This window comes from Hetaerina americana, unplaced genomic scaffold, assembly GCF_022747635.1.
Source record: "Hetaerina americana unplaced genomic scaffold, ioHetAmer1.1.p SCAF_10, whole genome shotgun sequence".
NCBI classification, from domain to species: Eukaryota; Metazoa; Arthropoda; class Insecta; order Odonata; family Calopterygidae; genus Hetaerina; species Hetaerina americana.
Window position 1 is genome coordinate 77,179,942 of NW_027286070.1, and position 20,907 is coordinate 77,200,848.

The 20,907-nt window shown below is 41.0% G+C and overlaps 1 protein-coding gene across 1 annotated transcript in view; it reads left to right on the forward strand.

Annotated features, from left to right (window-relative positions):
* The window catches only part of LOC139700291 (ATP-binding cassette sub-family G member 1-like), a 91,353-nt gene that overhangs the window by 64,765 nt on the left and 5,681 nt on the right, over positions 1 to 20,907 (forward strand). The window contains exons 5-11 of the mRNA XM_071598932.1: positions 2,693 to 2,931; positions 8,726 to 8,869; positions 12,983 to 13,152; positions 14,448 to 14,616; positions 15,082 to 15,182; positions 15,510 to 15,665; positions 17,865 to 17,998. Of these exons, the coding sequence (XP_071455033.1) occupies positions 2,693 to 2,931; positions 8,726 to 8,869; positions 12,983 to 13,152; positions 14,448 to 14,616; positions 15,082 to 15,182; positions 15,510 to 15,665; positions 17,865 to 17,998 (1,113 nt within the window). The remainder of the gene's footprint in view (positions 1 to 2,692; positions 2,932 to 8,725; positions 8,870 to 12,982; positions 13,153 to 14,447; positions 14,617 to 15,081; positions 15,183 to 15,509; positions 15,666 to 17,864; positions 17,999 to 20,907) is intronic.

A 20,907-nucleotide genomic window follows, 5' to 3' on the forward strand; every position in this document is an offset into this window, starting at 1 on the left:
CATTCGATTTTTAAGTTGCTTTTTGAATTATGATATGCGTTTTGGTTACTCAAGTGTTTATGGCGGCCTTTCACTCGTGTTTTCCCAAATCCCTAGCATCACCAAATTTTAAAGAGTAGCACAATCGGAATATCATAGCTATTAAATACCGCTCTTTTGCCCACGAAAAAACTTTACGCCTGGAAACCGAAATGGATTTTTAAATACTTCACAATTGGAGATATTTGTGCATAGAGAACCCGGAAAAGATGACCTCTTCTATTCATGCATCATATCAGAGACAGGGTCAGTGAGGATATATATTGAGAGAAAACCTTTCGTCTTATCTAATTATTATATTGTATGTTTTACTTTTCGAATCTCCCAAGATAAATTATAAAGAGCGGATATATTATCTATGGCAATTATTCTACACAATAAAAAGATAATTTGAGACGTATCGAAATGTTATTTATGAGAAAAATTCAATTTACTAAAGCACTTGTAATTATCAAAAAAACACTCCATACAGCAGAATGAGACTCATACCGATCTTCCGAAACTCACAGGGGTCGGCTCTCCAAAAACCCGGATAACACGAAATCCTTCTTAATGTGCGTTTAATTTTCCTGATCACATGTACTGTTGAATGAATGTAAAACTCCAATAGCCGTAAACAGTTTACCTTTCTAAACAAAGTACAAATGAAATTAGTTGGCTAGCGCCACAAGTCAAGAAGGGGTAAAAGGTGAAAAGGAGAGGATAAGAAAGGTGAATACGAATACGCGTATTTCGGCCACAAAGTAGCCCTCTTCAGCGTCCTGAAGGGTAATCGTTACGACATCACAAGTCGAAGTGAGAAAGGGTAAGGGCAATCCGAAGAATATATAGTGTTGTTACATGTGGGGGAGAGATGTGGGGGGGTTGGTGAAAGAGACAAGAGCCAATTGACAAGGCTGATAGTAGAAGAGTAGGTCTTATCTTTCTTATCCCTTTCCTTTTTACCTTTTACCCCTTCTTGACTTTTGGCGTTAGCCAACTAATTTCATTTGTACTTTGTTTAGAAAGGTAAACTGTTTACGGCTATTGGAGTTTTACATTCATTCAATATTACTGGCCGTAAGAGCTCATTTCTATCAATATGCATATACTGTTGTTGAAAATGGGAATGCGTAGTTCATTGAGTGTATTCAGTCAATGCAATTGAATATTTTAAAATCAGGTATTGGTTTTGAAGTTGAATGCAAACATTTAAATAATACAGGATTAATTCATTAAAAATATATGTCCAGATAGTTCGGTTTAGCCTTCCTTTGACTACAGGGTCCGTTCAATAAGTATCGGGACTGGTTTTAAAATATCAAAATATATTGCACCTATCATTACAATTACTTAATAATCTTCAAAATACATTCCTCCTGCATCGAGCCCCTCAGTTCGGCGCGGCCTTTACGGTCGTTTCAGTAGGCACAAACTCCTTTTGAACAATGCCACGTCGGTCGAAAAAGAAAATCAGCATGGTTTTGATTTTGGATTTTGACGGCCGAGCTTTTTTCGGACGCGGGGACCCCTCCGTGTGGCGTTCTGAACTTTGACGTTTTGTTTCCGGGTCGCACTGAAACACCCACGTTTCATCGACGGTAATAATGCAGTCGAGAAAATATTCATCTTCTTGGACGCAGTCCAAAATTTCTTGCGGAATTTCCACCCGCGACAGCTTTGGTTCCTCGCTCAAGACTTTCGGCACCAGCTTCGCGCACACTTTCCTCATCGCAAGATCCTCTGTTACAATGGTGTGGACGGTTCCGACTGAAAGGCCGGTCTCCTCACTGATAAGGGCGATGGTTGAACGCCTGTCAGAGTCCAAAACTTTTTCACTTTGGCCACCTGAGCATCGGTTCGAGCGGTCGTCGGGCGTCCGACGCGGTGCTCGTCTTCGAAGACCTCCCGGCCTTCCTTAAACATTTTGTGCCACTCAAAAACTCTTGCACGGCTTAAGGCATCATCCCCATAAGCCTTTTGAATGAGTTCAAGGGTCTCCGACGCGGATTTCCCGAGTTTCACGCAAAACTTCACGGCATAGCGTTGCTCAACGGTGCGCTCCATGCTGGCGCGACGACACCGCAAACAATCACACGTCACAAAAATCCACCTCCAGTCTCAACGCATGCCCGGAGGCGACTGAACTAAAGTTCGCCTGAGTGATGGGGGACCGCTCTACCGCGCCGACCGGTCCGACCCCCATCCACCGCTCCGTTGAGGCTACATCGAATCAGTCACGGTACTTATTGAACGGACCCTGTACTGGTATACATTATTTATGCACAGATAATTATGGAGATTGCAACATCACGCACTTGATAAATAATTTTTATTACCGTTATGCAAAATAAAAAAATAAGGTTGTGTAGTAGGCCAATGTGAGGAGCGAAGGGCTTCTAATTGGAGGGCCGGGTCCGAATCCGACTGACACTGTGGCCCAAGGCCTTCTTGGGGAACTACAAGCGGCACAGGGAGAACTGCCCTCCTGACGAGTAAATCCCACATGTCGCACAGGGAATAGTGTTAGCGGAGCTCTATCCTCACCTATCAAGCCAACCTTCGGGTTTATCTCGCTGGTTCACGGACAATAGAGCGAGCACCGACGGAAGTGGCTCGCTGGGTGGGGAGTTGGGCCGCCTTTTTTAACCCCAGCTTACGGTTCCCATTGCAGGGGTTTGGACAGCTCATCGTGCTCGCAGTGCGTGTCCCTGATGAAGGTGCTGGCCCGTCAGGGGCGCACCATCGTGGCCACCATCCACCAGCCCAGCGCCTCCCTCTTCGAGGCCTTCGACCACGTGTACGTGCTGGCGGCGGGGCAGTGCGTGTACCAGGGCGCCACCAGCATGCTAGTGCCCTTCCTCTCCTCCATCGACCTCGAGTGCCCCATGTACAACAACCCGGCGGACTACGGTGAGAAGGGTCAGGGGGTCAGCTCCAGCAGCATTCACAATCATCACAGTTCCGAATTGAATACTTAAAAAAATTAAAAAGGAGGACTATATATCCTTCTTCTTTCCTCAGGCAGACTCTCAATATAGTCCTCAACTAATAAATATTTAAAATCCGTCTTCCATTCAATACAAGTATGCTTGGGGTCACCCGCAACTGCGGAAACTTCGGAATGCCTTAAAGGAACTGCTGGTGACTCTGCTCCTCCGAACTTCTTGATGATTTAACTAGGAGAGATAGCAAGGCGGCAACACACTTCGTGTGGAAGAACAGTGTTATTTCTCCCTGTCAGATTTTCAATGCCTGTTTCAGATGAGCACGACACACACCTGCGCCGAAGTTCATTCGCTCCAGACATGCTCTCCGTCCGATGTCGCTCTTTTGGTATTTTAGCCTCGTTTTTGAGGGGAAGATCTGATTGCAGAAGAACTGTTCTTCCCCAAATCATTTTTGGCTCCTTTCCCCTTTCAACATGCTAATTACGTGGAAGGCTTCCGAATCGATTGAAAGACTGAAGCTGTTTGGACCGGGAAAATACTTTTCTGCCATTAAAAAGAAATCTTCGACTCGAAAATCCTTAAAGCTAACGGTTTAAGGCTTAACTTTGTGGAATTCTTTCATGGTGAGGGTGAAAGAAAGAGAAAAAACACTTTGCACTTCCACACACTTTTTTAATATTTCACTTGACCATGGTTTCGATGCTGCGCACCACCTGATGATGGTACGCAGCATCGAAACCATGGTCGTGTTATATTAAAAAAGTGTGTGGAAGTGCAAAATGTTTTTTCTCTTTCTTTCACCCTCACCTCGAAAATCCTTTCTTTCAATAAAACAGTTTCTGGCGTCACTTGGTGGTGAATCTTCATATTGAACTTAAAATTAAACCACTTGGTTTTTCCACATAGAAACTATGTGGAAGAGACAAGTGATTTAATTTTAAGTCCTTATTTTAGTTACAGGCAGAGTCACGGGGCGGGGGGGGAGGGGGGATATTTGGGAGGGGTCAACTTTCGGGGTGTGATCGCAACTCTGAGTGTGGAGAGGAGAAGGAGATTAAGATTTGAAAGAAAACAGTTGAACATTTAAGAATTGAAATGTAACTGCTTGGTTGAAATCTAATATATTCGGCCTTTTGGTTTTGTAGGAACCGAATGAAAGATAATGGGGGAGGCGCCATGTGGAGAGCCGATGAAAATAGGAGTACTCGTACGGAGAAGATTACACAGTTAGCGTTGTCAAGCCAGGATGCTTAAAGGCATCGGGGGCCAAGTTGGTTCCTCGGAAGCTCCGGTAGTAGTAGTAGTGTTTATTGGGGGAGGCGACCGACAGCTGAGGTCATTTGCGCCATATGGGATGGACAGGAAAGGATGAAGGGTGGAGAGAAACCCGGCGTCGGCATTAGTCTACTCTTTACGAAAGGCGCCAAGGAGTCCGCAGCTTAACGTCCCATCCGACGGACGGCGTACTCACTCAAAGTGCTCTCCACAAAGCACCTCAAGTAGGGATCGAGATACCTCTGAAAAATATTCAACACCGCCGTGTTTTGAACCCGCGCCCTCAGGGTGGGAAGCCAGTACGTTAGCCCCCGCACCATCTCGATTCCCCGGAAGCTCCGGATAATGCCGGGAAGCGACACCAGAAAGGACTTAACACAAGACGAGGACCCAAGCAGATTTTAGTGCGTTGGCAGATGTTAAGGATAGGAAACACATTCACAGCATCTTCCACCGGCATGCATCATATTTGGCGCCATTTTAAATATTAGGCATAATGCTCTAGCGGTCACTGAATCGACTTGAAATGCTATCTTGTGGTGGTCAGCCTTCATTGATAGATATAATAGATGTCGAACATAAAAATATCAAGGAGCCTTTGTCAAGTGAATAATTAATTTGTGGCGATGATGATTTTTGATAAAATATATAGCATACACATTTTTCATCAAGTACGAACGACAAATTATGAGAGGCATAAAACAGAGAAGGCATCAGGGGGCTGAGGAAAATGACACTGGGCACTGGAAGAATTGAGGGCAGGAGAAAACGAATCTTAGAATTTAAAGGCGCACCGATGATGATGGCACACCTAATGGCTGACTGTGCCATGAAGTGTACCATCGGACTAACTTAAATACTACCTGTATAGTAAAGAACTTAGACCATCGAAGTTTGACATTGAAAAGGAACATGACGTAGAGAAAGAGAGCTTAGGTCCAGGCATACTAGACAATGAGATAGAAAGGGCATTATCCATTATTATTATTATATTAACCGTTGCTCTAAATTCAGATTCATTTTGTTCGACGCGGACAAAAAACTTGCTTCCCTAAAAACGTTGTCCTCACTCAACGACAGCCCGCAGGCGACTGAGGTTGGTGTCGGTCTGTTGCTAAGAGCCCCCTCCACCTTACCCTGCCCTGCAGACCCCCCTCCACCACTCCGTTCGCGCCAGAGAAAATCAGTCCTACCAGTTTTGGGTGCGAGCCTGTATATATATATATATATATATATATATATATATTTATATACACATACATATATATATATATCGATAATATAGAAACACTCATACGACCAGTATGATATTTGGACGGCCCAATAGAACACAATTAAGATAGACAACATCTCAAAGGACACTCACATCGTAGATTGTTCTATCTTTCGGCCTTCTCCGAGGCCTTCTTCGAGGAAGACTGAGAATTTTCGGAGAGATGTTAGGGGTCTGAGGGGGGGGGGAAAGGGAAAGGTGCAGGGAATGCTGGGAGGGGATTTAAAGATGGCGGTTTAAAGATCGGAAAGCTGGTCAATATGCGGATTCACGAGTTTTCACCTTTATATTGCTGGCAGGATTCCTAGACCGGGTCTGCACTGAAATCTGCGATGCTTTATGGAACCAGGTTCGCCGTTTGGCGGGATATCGTGTTTGGATGTGTATTAGGGCCAATGTGGCTCGTCTCTTCTTCTGGCTATGCGTGGCACGAAAAACACTCTTCTTTTTCTTTATGATGTTATGTGATTGCTATGCTACTCTCTTTTCCTCTTGTGTGTGTTGTCTCTTTCTCCTTTGGTGGGTGAAACAGCTCCCTAACGCCATCTCTTGGCCAAAGAATCGGGACACTTGGTTGCATAATGCATCGCAGATCTCAGTGTAAAATATGTTTCCTGGATAGCTCAAGTGGTTAAGAGCCTCCGCCCAATGGCAAGTGGAAAGATCCGGAGTTCAAGTCCCGGTCTAGGAAATGTTTTTACACTCGTGATCTGCCTGATTCCGCGTTCCCCACTTCTCCTGTGTTTGTCCTTTATGTGTGTTCGTATCCCTTTACCTTAAATTTATTTCTATGTAAAAGAGTATTGTACATGTTGCCAAAAGGTTTAAAAAACGTATAAATAAAAATGTTGAAAATTCGCGAAAAATTCATGATATAAGAAGAAAATGGGCATAAAACAAAGAGATGTTATCATTAATACCTTAAATGTGGTCAAAGATAAGTCTTAGGGGAACTTTTTTTTGCGACTCCAAAATGAAAAGTACGTATTTGTTGGTATAAAGCTTGTGCAAGGTACAAGAGCGACATGCTAACCTAAAATGTGTCTCTTTGAGCACACCATATTCATGCTATACATAGATAGATAGATAGTGGTCTTTATTTACATATGTAGTATGCATAGATGATGCCATGACCCATGCCAATTATGATTGCATTGATGACAGCTGCATTCAACGAAACCTATGTCAAACGTACTTAAATCACTGCTGGCGCTATCTTCTTCAATATTTTGAATGTATGAATTGAATGAAATTTTCATCAATGTACTTATGTTTTTGTTCAATGACTCAATGTTATGTTTTTATGCTATCTGGGAGCATCCATACAAATTTAGTTATAACTATTGAGTGATGACTATCTATAAACATGGAAAAATAAAATAAAGGGTTAAAATAAAGGGAATTAAATTTCATTATTAATTTTTTTTCTGTAAAATCGTGTGAATGCAATCTGTTAATTGCTAATATACTATTAGCATGAAAGTTTATTGAAACGAATACATCTTAACTGAGCATTGGTGCATATTTTATGCAAACAAATAAAATATGTCTAATTGTGTGAGCAATAATTGTATGTTGAAAGAACCGGATAAAAGCGTTTCTGTGGTCAGTCATCGGGAAATGTTTTTAAGTGATATCTCTGCTCAATAATATCCTCGCTATGAAGAAGTCACATGAGTTAAGTTCCAAGATATCTTCACATTATCACTTAAAAACGATTCTATGACTAAAGCGCTCACTTCGCTCGCGTGCATCGCTGGCCGTTGAACTGAATATAGAGGCCATTTATTTCTTTTTTCTCCGATTTCACTGACTCATGCGTGCGTCGGTGGTGGTCGAGCGTGCTTGCACTGGCCACTGCGATAAAAATCAGCGGCGACACGTAGTAAGCAATTCGCAAAAACACATCCAGCGGTCAGTGATTCGTTTTCATTTGCATGTTAATGAGGGAGCTGATGGTGGCTTATTTTTGTTAAAATGCTTGGTTACCAATTTATAAATTAAAATTGAACCCAATTAACAGTATTGGCTACACAAAAGCCAACTCATTTAAATAATAATATATATTATAATATAAATGCACGACTGCCTTGGTTCATAGCTCTCAATTTTACATTAAAATCAACTAAATAAAAACCAATTATTCACAAAAATATAGGAATTGATATACATAAATTTCCAGTCGATAATTTTAATTATACATTGCAGAACCGTACCTGTAACTTAAAATAATCCTGATAGATGAAGGAATTGTCTACTAATGCAATCTACATTTTAAGTATCCATTTGTAGCGATAAATAAACACATTCAAGTGCAGTACACATTCAACTGAGCAGGTAACGGTAGCGATAAACGAGCTTTAATACATTAAAATTTACTACGGCTTTATTTCATATCTTTAACACAAATATGACCCGATCACAAAATGAAAATCTTGGAGATATTGTCACTGATTTCGGTGGGCCTTCGTACGTGACCTTTCCTCCAAAGGTCATAAGGTGTTCGCTGACTCTTCAACGCTGAGAGACCCCGAGTTCTCCCACTGATCAATATGCTAAGAACCTTAAAATAGATGCCCTATAGCTCCCGAAACGAAAGAGATCCAAAGGTAAAAGTGAATACAATTGTAAAGGAAATTCCAAGGGTTCATGAAAGTTACAAATCATTTAGGGTAAATGCACTTCAGTAGGGGTAGGTGAATTCAAAAAATGCACCTAAAATGTGACTACGTACATTGCGTGCATGGTTTATCCTCACATGCCCCCGGTTGGGTTACTTGACCATTCCATTGCTGGCGACATGACCAAACCTGCATTGTAAAATCAGTGTCATAATCACCAGTTATCGAGATGATTAATATTTCAAATTGACTTCACATAGGAAACCCATCGGTCCTCTCGCCATCTCTCCTTCGACCCCTCTGTTGGGCGCGAAAATACAACTCTAATACTTCCATCTTGCAACCCTGGACGAAACAGATAACAACAGGGAATAAACCCTTTTAATTAATTTTTATTTTATCGTTTTCATATATTGTGCTCACTATGAAAATTAGAAATTCTCTCAACTGACTGATAGTCTCACTGGCTTCATTAATGGTAATTTATTTGATGATTGATTTTTTCGTACCAAAAGCGTCCTTGGAAGGGAGGCAAGAGATCGAAATGTTGGTTAAACTATCGGGAATGCACCCATTTTCTTTGGCAGTGATCGAGCTGGCGTGCGGCGAGTACGGCGACGTGACGGGGAAGATGGTCGAGGGAGCAGACAACGGCAAGTGCACTCGGTGGTTCAAGAACCAGCGCCAGCCCTCCATGGTCGCGGTGCGCCGAGAGTCCAAGACGCCCGCCGGTGGGTTATAATTATAATACCCCGAAAACCACCCTGCCCTTCGCAGGACTCACGGCATTCAGAGAGCGCGTAGGGTAAAGAAAATGGGTGGCCAAGACGGTCCCAGAAGGAGGGACAGCGCTCTAAGGGAGAGATAGGATGAACTCATGGTGAAAACCCGTTTTGCAACTAATATCGAGTCCTAACAATAAAAACGCAGCGATACGGACGTCGAATATGCCCAAACTTGGACGATAGATAAGGGTCCGCAAGTCTTGACTATGAATTGAGTGGATATTCGAGTCTAAACTATTAATTTTTTTTTAGTAACCTACCGGTTGAGGTAGGTTTTGGATGGACACAACTACCAAATTTTGTGACTCCTAACAAAACACAATCCAGCAACCTTCTCGAATCCCTCTTCATCTCTGAGTACTTTCTTCCACCCCTCATCTCGTCCAACATCCCTATCCTGTTCCTGCCTTTCCTCGTTTGCCTAACATTCTCCCCTCAATTACAGTCTTCAACATCCCACTACCGGTCAATGCCCCCTTCATCCACTTTTCCTGCCTACATAGGATTTTTCCCAACAAACCCCTCTCTTCGCCCACCATATCAAGTACTTCCTCATATGTTTTCTTCTCTGTCCATTTCAACTTCTCCATTCTTCTCCACACCCACATTTCAAAAGCCTCCAGTCTACGTCTATCCTCCTGCTTCAATGACCACGTTTCCGCGCTGTAACTAACTACGCTCCTCATCAAAGTTTATATCCTTACTCAACGTCCCTGCCATCAACTCCCTCCTCCTTGTGAAAGCCTATTTGTGCCAAGCGCAATGCTTCTCCTCATGTCCCTACTACTTTGACCTTATCCAAAACACTTCCGAGATACGTAAACTGTTCCGCCTGCTCTAGTTTTCCCTCCTATTTCAATGTTTAGCTTAGCCTTTTTCTTTCTAGAAAATCGCATAACCTTCGTTTTATTAATATTGATTTTCATCGCATACCTGTCGCACTGAATTTCCAATTCACTCAGCAATAGTTGCAACCCCTTGGTTGACTGACAAAGTCAAGCTTGGTCATCAGCAAACCTAACTGATTTCACAAATTGTTCTCCTACTTTCATTCCTACCTCCAGTTCTTCCCATGCCTCTTTGATCATTTTCTCCGCATATACATTGAACTGCAGCGGTGAACTGCCTTACCCCTCTTCCTAACACTGCCCATCCAGATTCTCCATTCCCCAATCGCACCAGAGTAGTCTGAGACATGTACAGGTTGCGGATTAGCCTCCTATCCCTCCAATCTATTCTTATTTTCTGCAATTTACTGATTAGTTTTCACCAATTCACTCTATCAAACGCTTTTTCGAAATCTGCGAAACAGGCAAATACCTCCTGGTTGTGTTCTATATTCCTCTCGATTAATAATCTCATTACTGCAATGGCATCACGCCTACTTCTCCCCTTCCTAAACCCAAACTGATCATCCCCTAAGTAAAAATCTGCCATGCTCTCTATCCTTTTGTTTATGATCCTGAGATCAACTTTATGTGTGTGGAATATCAAACTCATTGTCTTGTAGTCCTCATGTAGCCTTTACCTTTTTCGGAACAGGACCTAACAGTGATCTCACAAAATCTTCCGGCCAGATTTCTTCCTCAGAGATACTACAAATTAGTCCATATAGCCTCTTTCTCCTACATGCTCCTAAACCTCTGCTGCTGGAAATACAGGTGCCCCGAGTGCCTTGCCCGTGAATCGAACCCAGGACCCCCCGGTCAGTAGTCCAACGCTCTACCCCCTGGACTACCGCGACCCACCTTTTAGGGATATGAAACTAAATAAGGCCGTGGGGGTGGATAACATTCCTGCGGAACTACTAAAAAGGTTTAGGAAAATGTGGGGAGAGGCTACTTGGGCTTTAATATATATATATGCCATGACGCCATCTCTTGGCCAAAGAATCGGGGCGCTTGGTAACATATAAGAACCACTGATCTCAGATTATATAACGTCTCCTTGAAACTCAAGTGATTAGAGCATCCGCCCGGTAAGTGGAGTGATTCGGTGTACAAGTTCCAGTCAAGGAAATATTTTTACTCTTGAGATCTGTTCGATTTCTTCTTCCCCACCTCTCCTGTGTTCCTCTTTATGTGTTCCTTTCCCTTTTCCTTATATCTACTTTCATATGAATGAATATTTGTTCCCCATACGGCGGGATTTTGTGTTTAAATGTGTGTGTATATACTTGCAGGGTCTTGATCACGACTTTGTAAGTCGATACCTGGGTCTCGGATGTTGCAATAGTTGCGGTGAGCAGATTGTTTTCTTTTCCGATTTTGTGTCAATTCCACCTCCTCCCTCTCCCTCCTTCCCTATCTTCGCTCTCCTCTAGCCTCTCCTCTCCCCTTCCTCTCCCCAAACTTTTTTCTCACCCCTCCTCCACCTCCCGATGTTACTGGCCCCCTTCCCCCCTGGCCCCCTTCCCTTTCTCTCGCACACCTCACCTTTACTATTCCAGCAGTCATTACTTCTATATCTTCCAATTAAGACGGAGCAGAATTCCGTCCAAAATTATCAAGGAATAACGTTTGAGTGTTCTTTTTATGTGTTTTTATATTGTTTATATATACATATATTTATTTACACAAAAGTGAAATCCACTGGTATACTCTTACGAGAATTCATTACTATTGATTTTTGATAAATGTATTTTTTGAAGGTTTACATTTCCCGTTCTTCCGTGTAACGTCGACGAAATCATATATATATATATATATATATATATATATATATATATATATATATATATATATATATATATACGTAAAGTTTTATATACCATAAACACAGTAATCAAACCGAATTTCTATGCATTCACGCACACATTCAAAACGAAATCCCGCCAAATGGCGAACAAATATTCATTCACATGGAAAAAGATACAAGGAAAAGGGAAAGGATAATATGTTGTATAAAAAGGATAGTATGTGTGTGCATATATATATATATATATATATATATATATATATATATATATATATACACACACAAATATAACTCGATGTATTATTTGGAATCTCAAATGTTGTGGACGCTTAAATGTCCTAAACAATTTAAACTAATATATAAGTGATCAAGTAGTAGTAATTTGGGGAGAAAAATTTGGCCATTTACGCCATTATGAACAGGTGGGTTAGTTGGTGAAGGTAGGTTGCACAAGTAAAGGGTAGAGAGAAAACAGTCGTCAGTTAAACATAATAGTTTTAGGCTTAACTTTTTCGTATTCCTTCATGATGAGGGTAGAAAAAGAAACTTATTACCTCCACATAAAGAGTGTGGAAGTGCGTATATTTCTTTTTCTGCTCTCATCATGCGTCAGTTCCTAAGCCTTGTCTTAGCGAAAGACTCCAAGGGGTGCACAATTAATATCTTATCGGTCGGACGCTCCTTTTGGACTACTCCCCAAATATCACCCACTATCACAATACTATTAAGTACCGGTTGGGATACCTTTTATATTGTCTGCCACCGCTGGGATTCAAACGCGGACACTCGGGGCGGGAAGCCAGTAAACTAGCAACTACATCAATCCTACCCCTAATGAGTTCTCATTGTTATATATATATATGACATGTGTATATATTTATATATACATTTAATGTATATATATATATATATATATATATACATTAAATATATATATATATATATATATATATATATATATATAAGTATATATATATATATATATATATATATATATATATATATATAAGTATATATATATATATATATATATATATATATATATATATATATATACACATTAAAATTCTAAGGAGAGAATAAATGGGTTTTCTCCGACTAGTACGAGATGAGCTTTACCATCACGAATCAAACCAACCTTCGGGTTGATTACTGGTTGTTTTCAAAGAATTATTTTATCATTAGGGCAAAATAAATTGCCCATTGCCGTTAGTTTCATGAACACTCCTTGCACGTAGTAAGTCTCCTAATGAGTCTTACCGTCAAAGTCACTGCCTATAATCCCTCGACCGTTTGCCCAAATGGTAAAAGTTTAGGAAATGCTGGAATTTTATTTTAATCTGATTTTCATTCTGAGTGCAGCGCTCTCTAGGATGGGTGTCTCCCGACACAGCCTGGCACCCGTGGAACCCGTCCTCTCGACCATTTGTGGCACCCGCGCCGACGGTATCCACATCCGGCAGGAGACGTCGCAGTGGAACCAGCTTCGTGTGCTGCTCAATAGAGGGTTCGTCAAGAGCAAAAGAGATACGGTACGGCGGCGGATCGAAGAACTACGCGCACTCTGGCAAACCGAAACGGCCGTCGCGGGCATTTCAGTTTGAACTGAATGCGACGCAATGCTTTTAACACCGCGGAAGATAGCCCTCAGTGCGGCACTCGTTATGGTGGCATAACGATAGAATTAGCATTGATTAGCGATTGTTTTATTGAATTAATTCATGGTTAGGAAAACTTCCGGACGAAGTTCACTATGCTATATTTACTATATATTTCATTATCTAGTGAAACTAATGTGATCGATCGTTCGCCCGTTATTTGTTACGATTGATCCATGTTACGACTTAAGGGGATTCACACCAACTAGAGCCATTTTCTCGGCGACTAAACGAATCTACGATCGTAAAATGTAGAATTTTTGCCTGGCATATGATGATGTACAAATTCTCACATAAATATTTAATCGGAAATGAAAGCATCTTGGCAACCATAGTTCTGGATTCCAAACTTCAAATCAAATGAATGAATTTAGTAATGGATAGATAACTTAATCAGAATGCCGTAGCTCAGTTTTGTAAGAATATTTCTTTTAACGTATAAAACCGATAACATTCTGCTTTGGTTCCTAGCGTCGTACGTCCATGACAGCAGCCATTACAATGATTCTGCGATAAACATCAGGTAACCCGCTCAATAAATACTTTAAAAGGAATAAGCACTAATACTATATGTTTGATTTTCACTCGGATTCTAATATATTTGTCTGAAAAGTAAACGCAAATGTGTCACCTACACAATGTAAGGCTATGTCAAATTTTAATTCACTTTCTGGAACAGGATTTTACATTTTATCGAGGAGATCATTGCAAAAATACGGAAAAGCGCAGTCCTCCTGCTTCGTTTTACTCGAGAAGCACACCCCGTAGGGGAACCTAAAATATTCTCCCATTCTGCCGAAGGTAATGTGGTTATGTTTGGAAATCAAACCCACACGGCAACATTTTAAAGGTTCGGTCCCTATTTCGAAGAGAAAGAAATCCACATTAAACTTTAAGCGACCTCATTTCAGCACACGAACGTGTACGCTAAACTTCTTTCATTGTTCGCTTGCGGTATCATACTGTTTCCCTTTCATGAAATTCAAATTGAAATCAGTTCTGTGCGGATGAACGCCCTCTTTGATTACATAACCGTTACGCTTTGGGGCTCAATCATATCGAAAATTGATCCGTTTTCTTAAGAGTGGGAGTGCAAGGCGGGAGGCAAAATAATTTCCTAACACGAGCTCACGCCGTAAACTAATCTGTTGTGAATGTTTCCTCCGCAGACGCTGACGTACATGCGCACCATGTCCAATCTGGTGGTGGGTCTCATGCTGGGTCTCCTGTACTTCGGCTCCGGCCAGGAGGGTTCCAGGGTCCTCGACAACTACAATTTGCTCTTCTCCATTCTCGTGCATCACATGATCACGGCCATGATGCTCACCATTCTCACATGTAAGGACGGACGAATCGTTACCCGTGAATGGACGTAACAAAAGGGACGCAGCAGGAAATTTAGCGTCGTGTACTCGAAGTCGACATGGCAGAGTGGGGAAAGAGAGCTGGACTCGTACAAATCAGCCACTTCCTACCGTTAGGAGAAACATTTTAAGGATATACCATTAATTCCATAAATTTAACTGAAACAGCATAATATGCAGAGAGCATAATAATTAACAGAGAATGTATATTTCCGGTCCATAAAACGATTGCTAATTAATTAAATCTAGCAATTAAATCAGACAACCCCGTTAGCTCTTTTGAGGCACGTTTTTGAAATTCTCTCCCCAATTAATATTTAATCTGATACTCGCGCTGCCAGTCAATATGCTTATATTGTAGGTGATGGCATGTAGGAAGCGGGGTCCATCTATTGATTTCTGTAGCTATTTTAGACGTTATTTTTACCTCTTGTTTCAGTTCCCATGGAGATGTCCATTTTGCTCAAGGAGCACTTCAACCGGTGGTACTCCATTAAATCTTATTACGTTGCCATTACCATCACAGACCTTCCAGTTTCGGTGAGTACTACGTATTTACGTTGTGATTTCTGCATGTCCCCTTTCCTCGAGAAAAGTAGCGGCAAAATTGAATATTATTAATTTTTCCACAAAAAGTAATATTATGCGTGATTATTCAAGCCCGAGCACCAAAAGTAATAGGGAGGATATTCGAGCACCATCCTTCATAAATCGTGCTCCTAAAAACTGTCCACGCATTATAAGACTGTTCAATATTTATTTGCAATAACATTGGATTCAAACTTATAAGTGGCGCGTATTCAATCAATTTCATACCATTGAAGTTACTTGCTCTTCAACTCATTTCAATTGTCTCTTTGCTTGCAGATCTTTGGGTGCGTTCTCTTCACCGCCCTCGTGTACTTCATGAGTGCCCAGCCCTTCGAAGTCGTCCGTTTCTCCATGTTCACCATCATCTCGCTCCTCGTCATGTTTGTCGCACAGAGCTTCGGGCTCATGATCGGAGCCGTCTTCAGTGTTGTCGTAAGCACAAGACGATCCTCAATCATACGTATTTAAGGAAACCCAAATGATTTTGCCTGAAAGCAAGAGAAAACAAAATGAGGGTGGAAAAGAAACTTTACACTTCCACGATAAAGATTTGTGATATTTCACACGACCATGGTTTCGGTGCTGCGAATCATCATCAGATAAAATACATCAACATTTTGCCAACTTATGTAGTCTGGCTCTAAGAGGGGAGGGGGTAAGGTAGGGGGGGTACGGGAGAGGAGAGGGGGTAAGGTAGGGGTCGTAAGGGAGAAGGGAGGGGGTATGGTAGGGGGAGTAAGGGAGAGGAGAGGGGGTGAGTCGACTTTAGGTGCAGCAGCCCATTAGTGGTCCAGGGGAGGGGGTGAGGGTATCTATTGGAAGATTCCTGGCTAAAATTTCGGAAAGTTTATATTAATTAAATGATCTTAAAAAATGATCATTTTTAAAAATGATTTTTTAAATAAAAATATTGTCATGATCATTTAATTAATATAAACTTTCCGAAATTTGAGCCAGTAACCTTCCAATAGATACCCTCACCCCCTCCCCTGGACCACTAATGGGCTGCTGCACCTAAAGTCGACTCACCCCCTCTCCTCTCCCTTACTCCCCCTACCATACCCCCTCCCTTCTCCCTTACGACCCCTACCTTACCCCCTCTCCTCTCCCGTACCCCCCCTACCTTACCCCCTCCCCTCTTAGAGCCAGACTACATAAGATGGCAAAATGTTGATGTATTTTATCTGATGATGATTCGCAGCACCGAAACCATGGTCGTGTGAAATATCACAAATCTTTATCGTGGAAGTGTAAAGTTTCTTTTCCACCCTCATAATCAAGGAATTCCACAAAATTAAATCCTAAACTGTTATCTTTAAAACAAAATGCGTTTAAAATAAACAGATGCTTTATGAACCACAATTTTCTCTGACTAAAGATTTGGTAATTTCTTCTAAGACATATAGTAATTCGCATTCTGGGGATTTCGGTGATGATTATTTTTATCCCTAATCAATCATGGGAACGTGATATTTTAAATCTCTCGATCTCTTTCTTTCTGTTCCTTTTTTTTGTTAATGATCCTTCCCACTATAATTCGCATAAATATCTCATTCGCACCCATCTATCAATTTTTTTCACCAATCCTCTATCCAGAGTCTATTTGGGTGACGTTAAAGATTTTTAACAATAGCCATCCATCCAGTAATAAACAATCTTTTATTTAAGCTATTATATTTTTATGACGAGACGTCTCATTAATACTTTTTAATCAGGGGTGATGAATGGATTCACACTTCAATTACTCTCTCCCTCCCTTTAGTCTTTCTCTTATTAAATATCTACTTGAACCATTTGATTGCTAATAGTTCTCCTGTATTTAACGTGAAGTTAAGAGCAGCCGGAATGAGTTTCCCTGGAGAGGACGTTAGCTCCACAATCCGCAGTGAATGGCAAGAAGCAAGTTGAGGCGACCGATAAAAACATTTCTTAACACCCACCTCAATGTATAGTGTACGGACACAACTCATGCATCCGTATGGCCTTGGCAGGTTGCATCATTCGTCATTGATGATGGAGCATTTTCCATCAACTTTTACATGTTTCATTAAATGTATTGCTGTATTCAATTGTTCCCGGCTCAACTTTGTTGAAGTTCATGTTCATTAAATGAAATGTATTACTACGCGATGTTTCAAAACAAGTGTATTTCACACATCCTAGACGCAGAAGATGCTGCGTAGCGACTACACAAATGATTAAGTTACAATACAAGGAATATTTAGTCATATGAAACACATTTTTGTAAAAGAGTATTTGTATTAAATCAATTCAGCGTCAACATTTTCCGCAAAGCTACATTAATTCAATCGTTACGCAACGTGTAACACCAAACTTTATGATAAACCAACTAAATTTAAACGATTGCTTCCCCCACTATTTAATAAATAATCGAATTTCTTATAAGCAATCCTTCCATAATTTCTATTTTAGTAAATTTGCGCAATTACTCGTACATTGCTGGAAATATGCATCGTTTTATTTCCAAGGTGAATTGATAATGCGTCTTTCCGAAGGGGTTTGACGCCCATGATTAACCAAACCAACAAAGACTGGTCGACGCCTCCTTCGCCCCTCCGCCTTGAACAACTATCCCATTCCCAATTACGCACTCTTATTTTATTCTTTCAGAATGGAACTTTTCTGGGCCCTGTCCTGTCAATCCCCATGATGATGTTTGCGGGATTCGGTGTGACGATCAGGGACATGCCGGAATATCTTCGGTGGGGTTCCTACGTGTCCTACCTGCGATATGGATTGGAGGGGTGAGCAAAATTTAAAGACTTTTGCATTTGAGACGCGGAAAAACCATTAAGAAAGGAAGATGACCGCGCGACAGACAGATGCCCAATTAAATAAGAGGACCTCATGGCCTCCACACGCTCCTTGGAGAAGTTGAACTTACTCATAATCCGTAGTCCAGATACACCATCTCGGCACCTAAGAGTTTATGTGGATTAGGCCCTGTATAAATTGTGATTAAAAGTTTACAATGAAACTGAAATTACTCGTTCATCACATTATGTAGCGTTCTCGTGTAAACGTGAATGCACCAGGGTGGTATGAGCGTCACGAACACGACATTTCCCTCATCTGATTGCGCAATAAAATCATTTCATTCTCGCAATTCACTTTCGAGATATCAGATAAACCAATATAGCTGTCAAGATAGCACAGAGAACTGAGCAGCTCTCCATCTTGCCTTTTGCAAACCCCATTCCACACAAGGATCCCAACAGCATTTCAGGAACAAAAACAAAAATTATTCCACAATTAAAGTTGCCAAATGCTATGTTATCTACGTTCATTGTCAACATATAACTACATTCTTCATGGCATAAACAATGTTGTCATATGAGTAGCTAATCATATCAAAAATGGAGATAATAGATAATCTCATCGCAAGCTAGCCTTCATCAACTTGAATTTCAGGTTCGGACGGAAAGTGGTCGTTTTTCGCTGGGCAAGCAGGCACCTGTTCGTATGCCGCAGGGAAAGGAGATGCATTGAAACCACATGCAGACCATTTGTCATAGCATTCAGATTTTGAAACCAGGAAAGAATCAATGATGTCGATATTTTTTTTCAATATGAACATTCGCAGCGGCAATATAAAAGACGGGTGATATGACCCCTGACTGGGGGCCCCTCATGGCTTTTAAGGAAATTGAAATACGTACAGAAACACTCACCCTTCGGAGTCAAGAGCAATTCATTCTTTCTTAGTTCATAACTCATATGCGTAATATAAAAATCTCTAAAATAAGGCATTCTGTTGTATCACGTTAATTAATCGTTTCATCTAGATGTTAGCGACTTTAAGTATTCTCATTTTCGGAGAAAGCGGGCAAACAATGATGACGGCTCCATGGATTACAAAGAGATGTTTAGGAATGCGCTGGTCCCTATTGACGCACCGTATTAACTTAAAAAAAGTAATTCTATTGTTCTTTGTTAAATAAAATTGTTCTTTTCATTAAATGATGCCTCTTACGAGGGAAAAACGGGAAATGTAAACCTTCAAAAAATACATCTATCAAAAATCAATAGTTATGAATTCTCGTAAGAGTATGCCAGTGGATTTTACTTTGTGTAAATAAATATATGTATATGTAAACAATATAAAAACACATAAAAAGATCACTCACACGTTTTTTCTTGATCATTTCGACGGAATTCAGCTCCGTCTTCATCTGAAGAAATAGAAGTAGAAGATAGAATATTACTTCTATTAAGAAATAAAAGATTTCTAGTAAGAAATAGAATATTACTTCTATTTCTTCCGATGAAGACGGAGCTGAATTCCGTCGAAATGATCAAGAAAAAACGTGTGAGCAATCTTTTTATGTGTATTTGTGTGTATATATGTGTGTATATATATATACACACACACATATATATATATATATATATACACATATATTAGTACACATTTTTTTAAGGTAATTTACCGGTTAAGGTAGTTTTTTGGATGGACAAACCTACCATACAAACATTTTATTACTCCTGAAAAAACACAAAATTCATCATACTACTCTATATAAGCACTTTCTTCCTCCCTTCATCCCGTCCAAAATCCCTATCCTGTTCCTTCCCTTTCCGCTTTTGCCCAACACTCTCCCCTCTATCACAGTCTTCAACATCCCACTGCCGGTCAACACCCCCTTCATCCACTTTTCCTGCCTCCATAGGATTGCTCCCAACAAACCCCTCTCTTCGCCCACCATACCAAGTACTTCCTCATTTGTTTTCTTCTCTGTCCATTTTACCTTCTCCATTCTTCTCCACACCCACATTTCAAAAGCCTCCAGTCTACGTCTATCCTCCTGCTTCAATGACCACGTTTCCGCTCCGTACAGAGCTACGCTCCATATCAAAGTTTTTACGAGTCTTTTCTTAATATCCTTACTCAAAGTCCCTGTCATCAACTCCCTCCTCCGTGTGGAAGCCTCTTTGCCTAGCGAAATCCTTCTCCTTACATCCCTACTACTTTGACCGCGTTGGTCCAAAACACTTCTGAGATACGTAATCTGTTCCACCTGCTCTAGCTTTTGCCCTCCTATTTTAATGTTTAGCTTAGCCTTTTCCTTTCTAGAAAATCGCATAACCTTTGTTTTATTAATATTGATTTTCATCTCATACCTGTCGCACTGAATTTCCAATTCACTCAGCAATGCTTGCAAGCCCTTGGCGGACTGACAAACGAAAGCTTGGTCATCAACAAACCTAACTGATTTTACGAATCCCCCGCCCACTTTCATTCCTACCTCCAGTTCTTCCCATGCATCTTTAATAATTTCCTCTTCATAAAAGTTGAACAGCATCGATGATAATGGGCAACCCTGCCTTACACCTCTTCCTAACACTGCCCAACCGGACTCCCCGTTCCCCAGTCGCACCTGTGCCGTCTGAGACATGTACAGGTTGTGGATTAGCATCCTATCCCTCCAATCAATTCCTATTTTCTGCAATATACTCATTAGTTTTTCCCAATTCCCTCTATAACACGACTTTTCGAAATCTACGAAACAGGCAAATACCTCCTGGTTGTATTCTATATTCCTCTCGATTAATAATCTCATTACTGCAATGGCATCACGCGTACCTCTCCCCTTCCGAAACCCAAACTGATCATCCCCTAAGTAATCATTTGCCCTACTCTCTATCCTTTTGT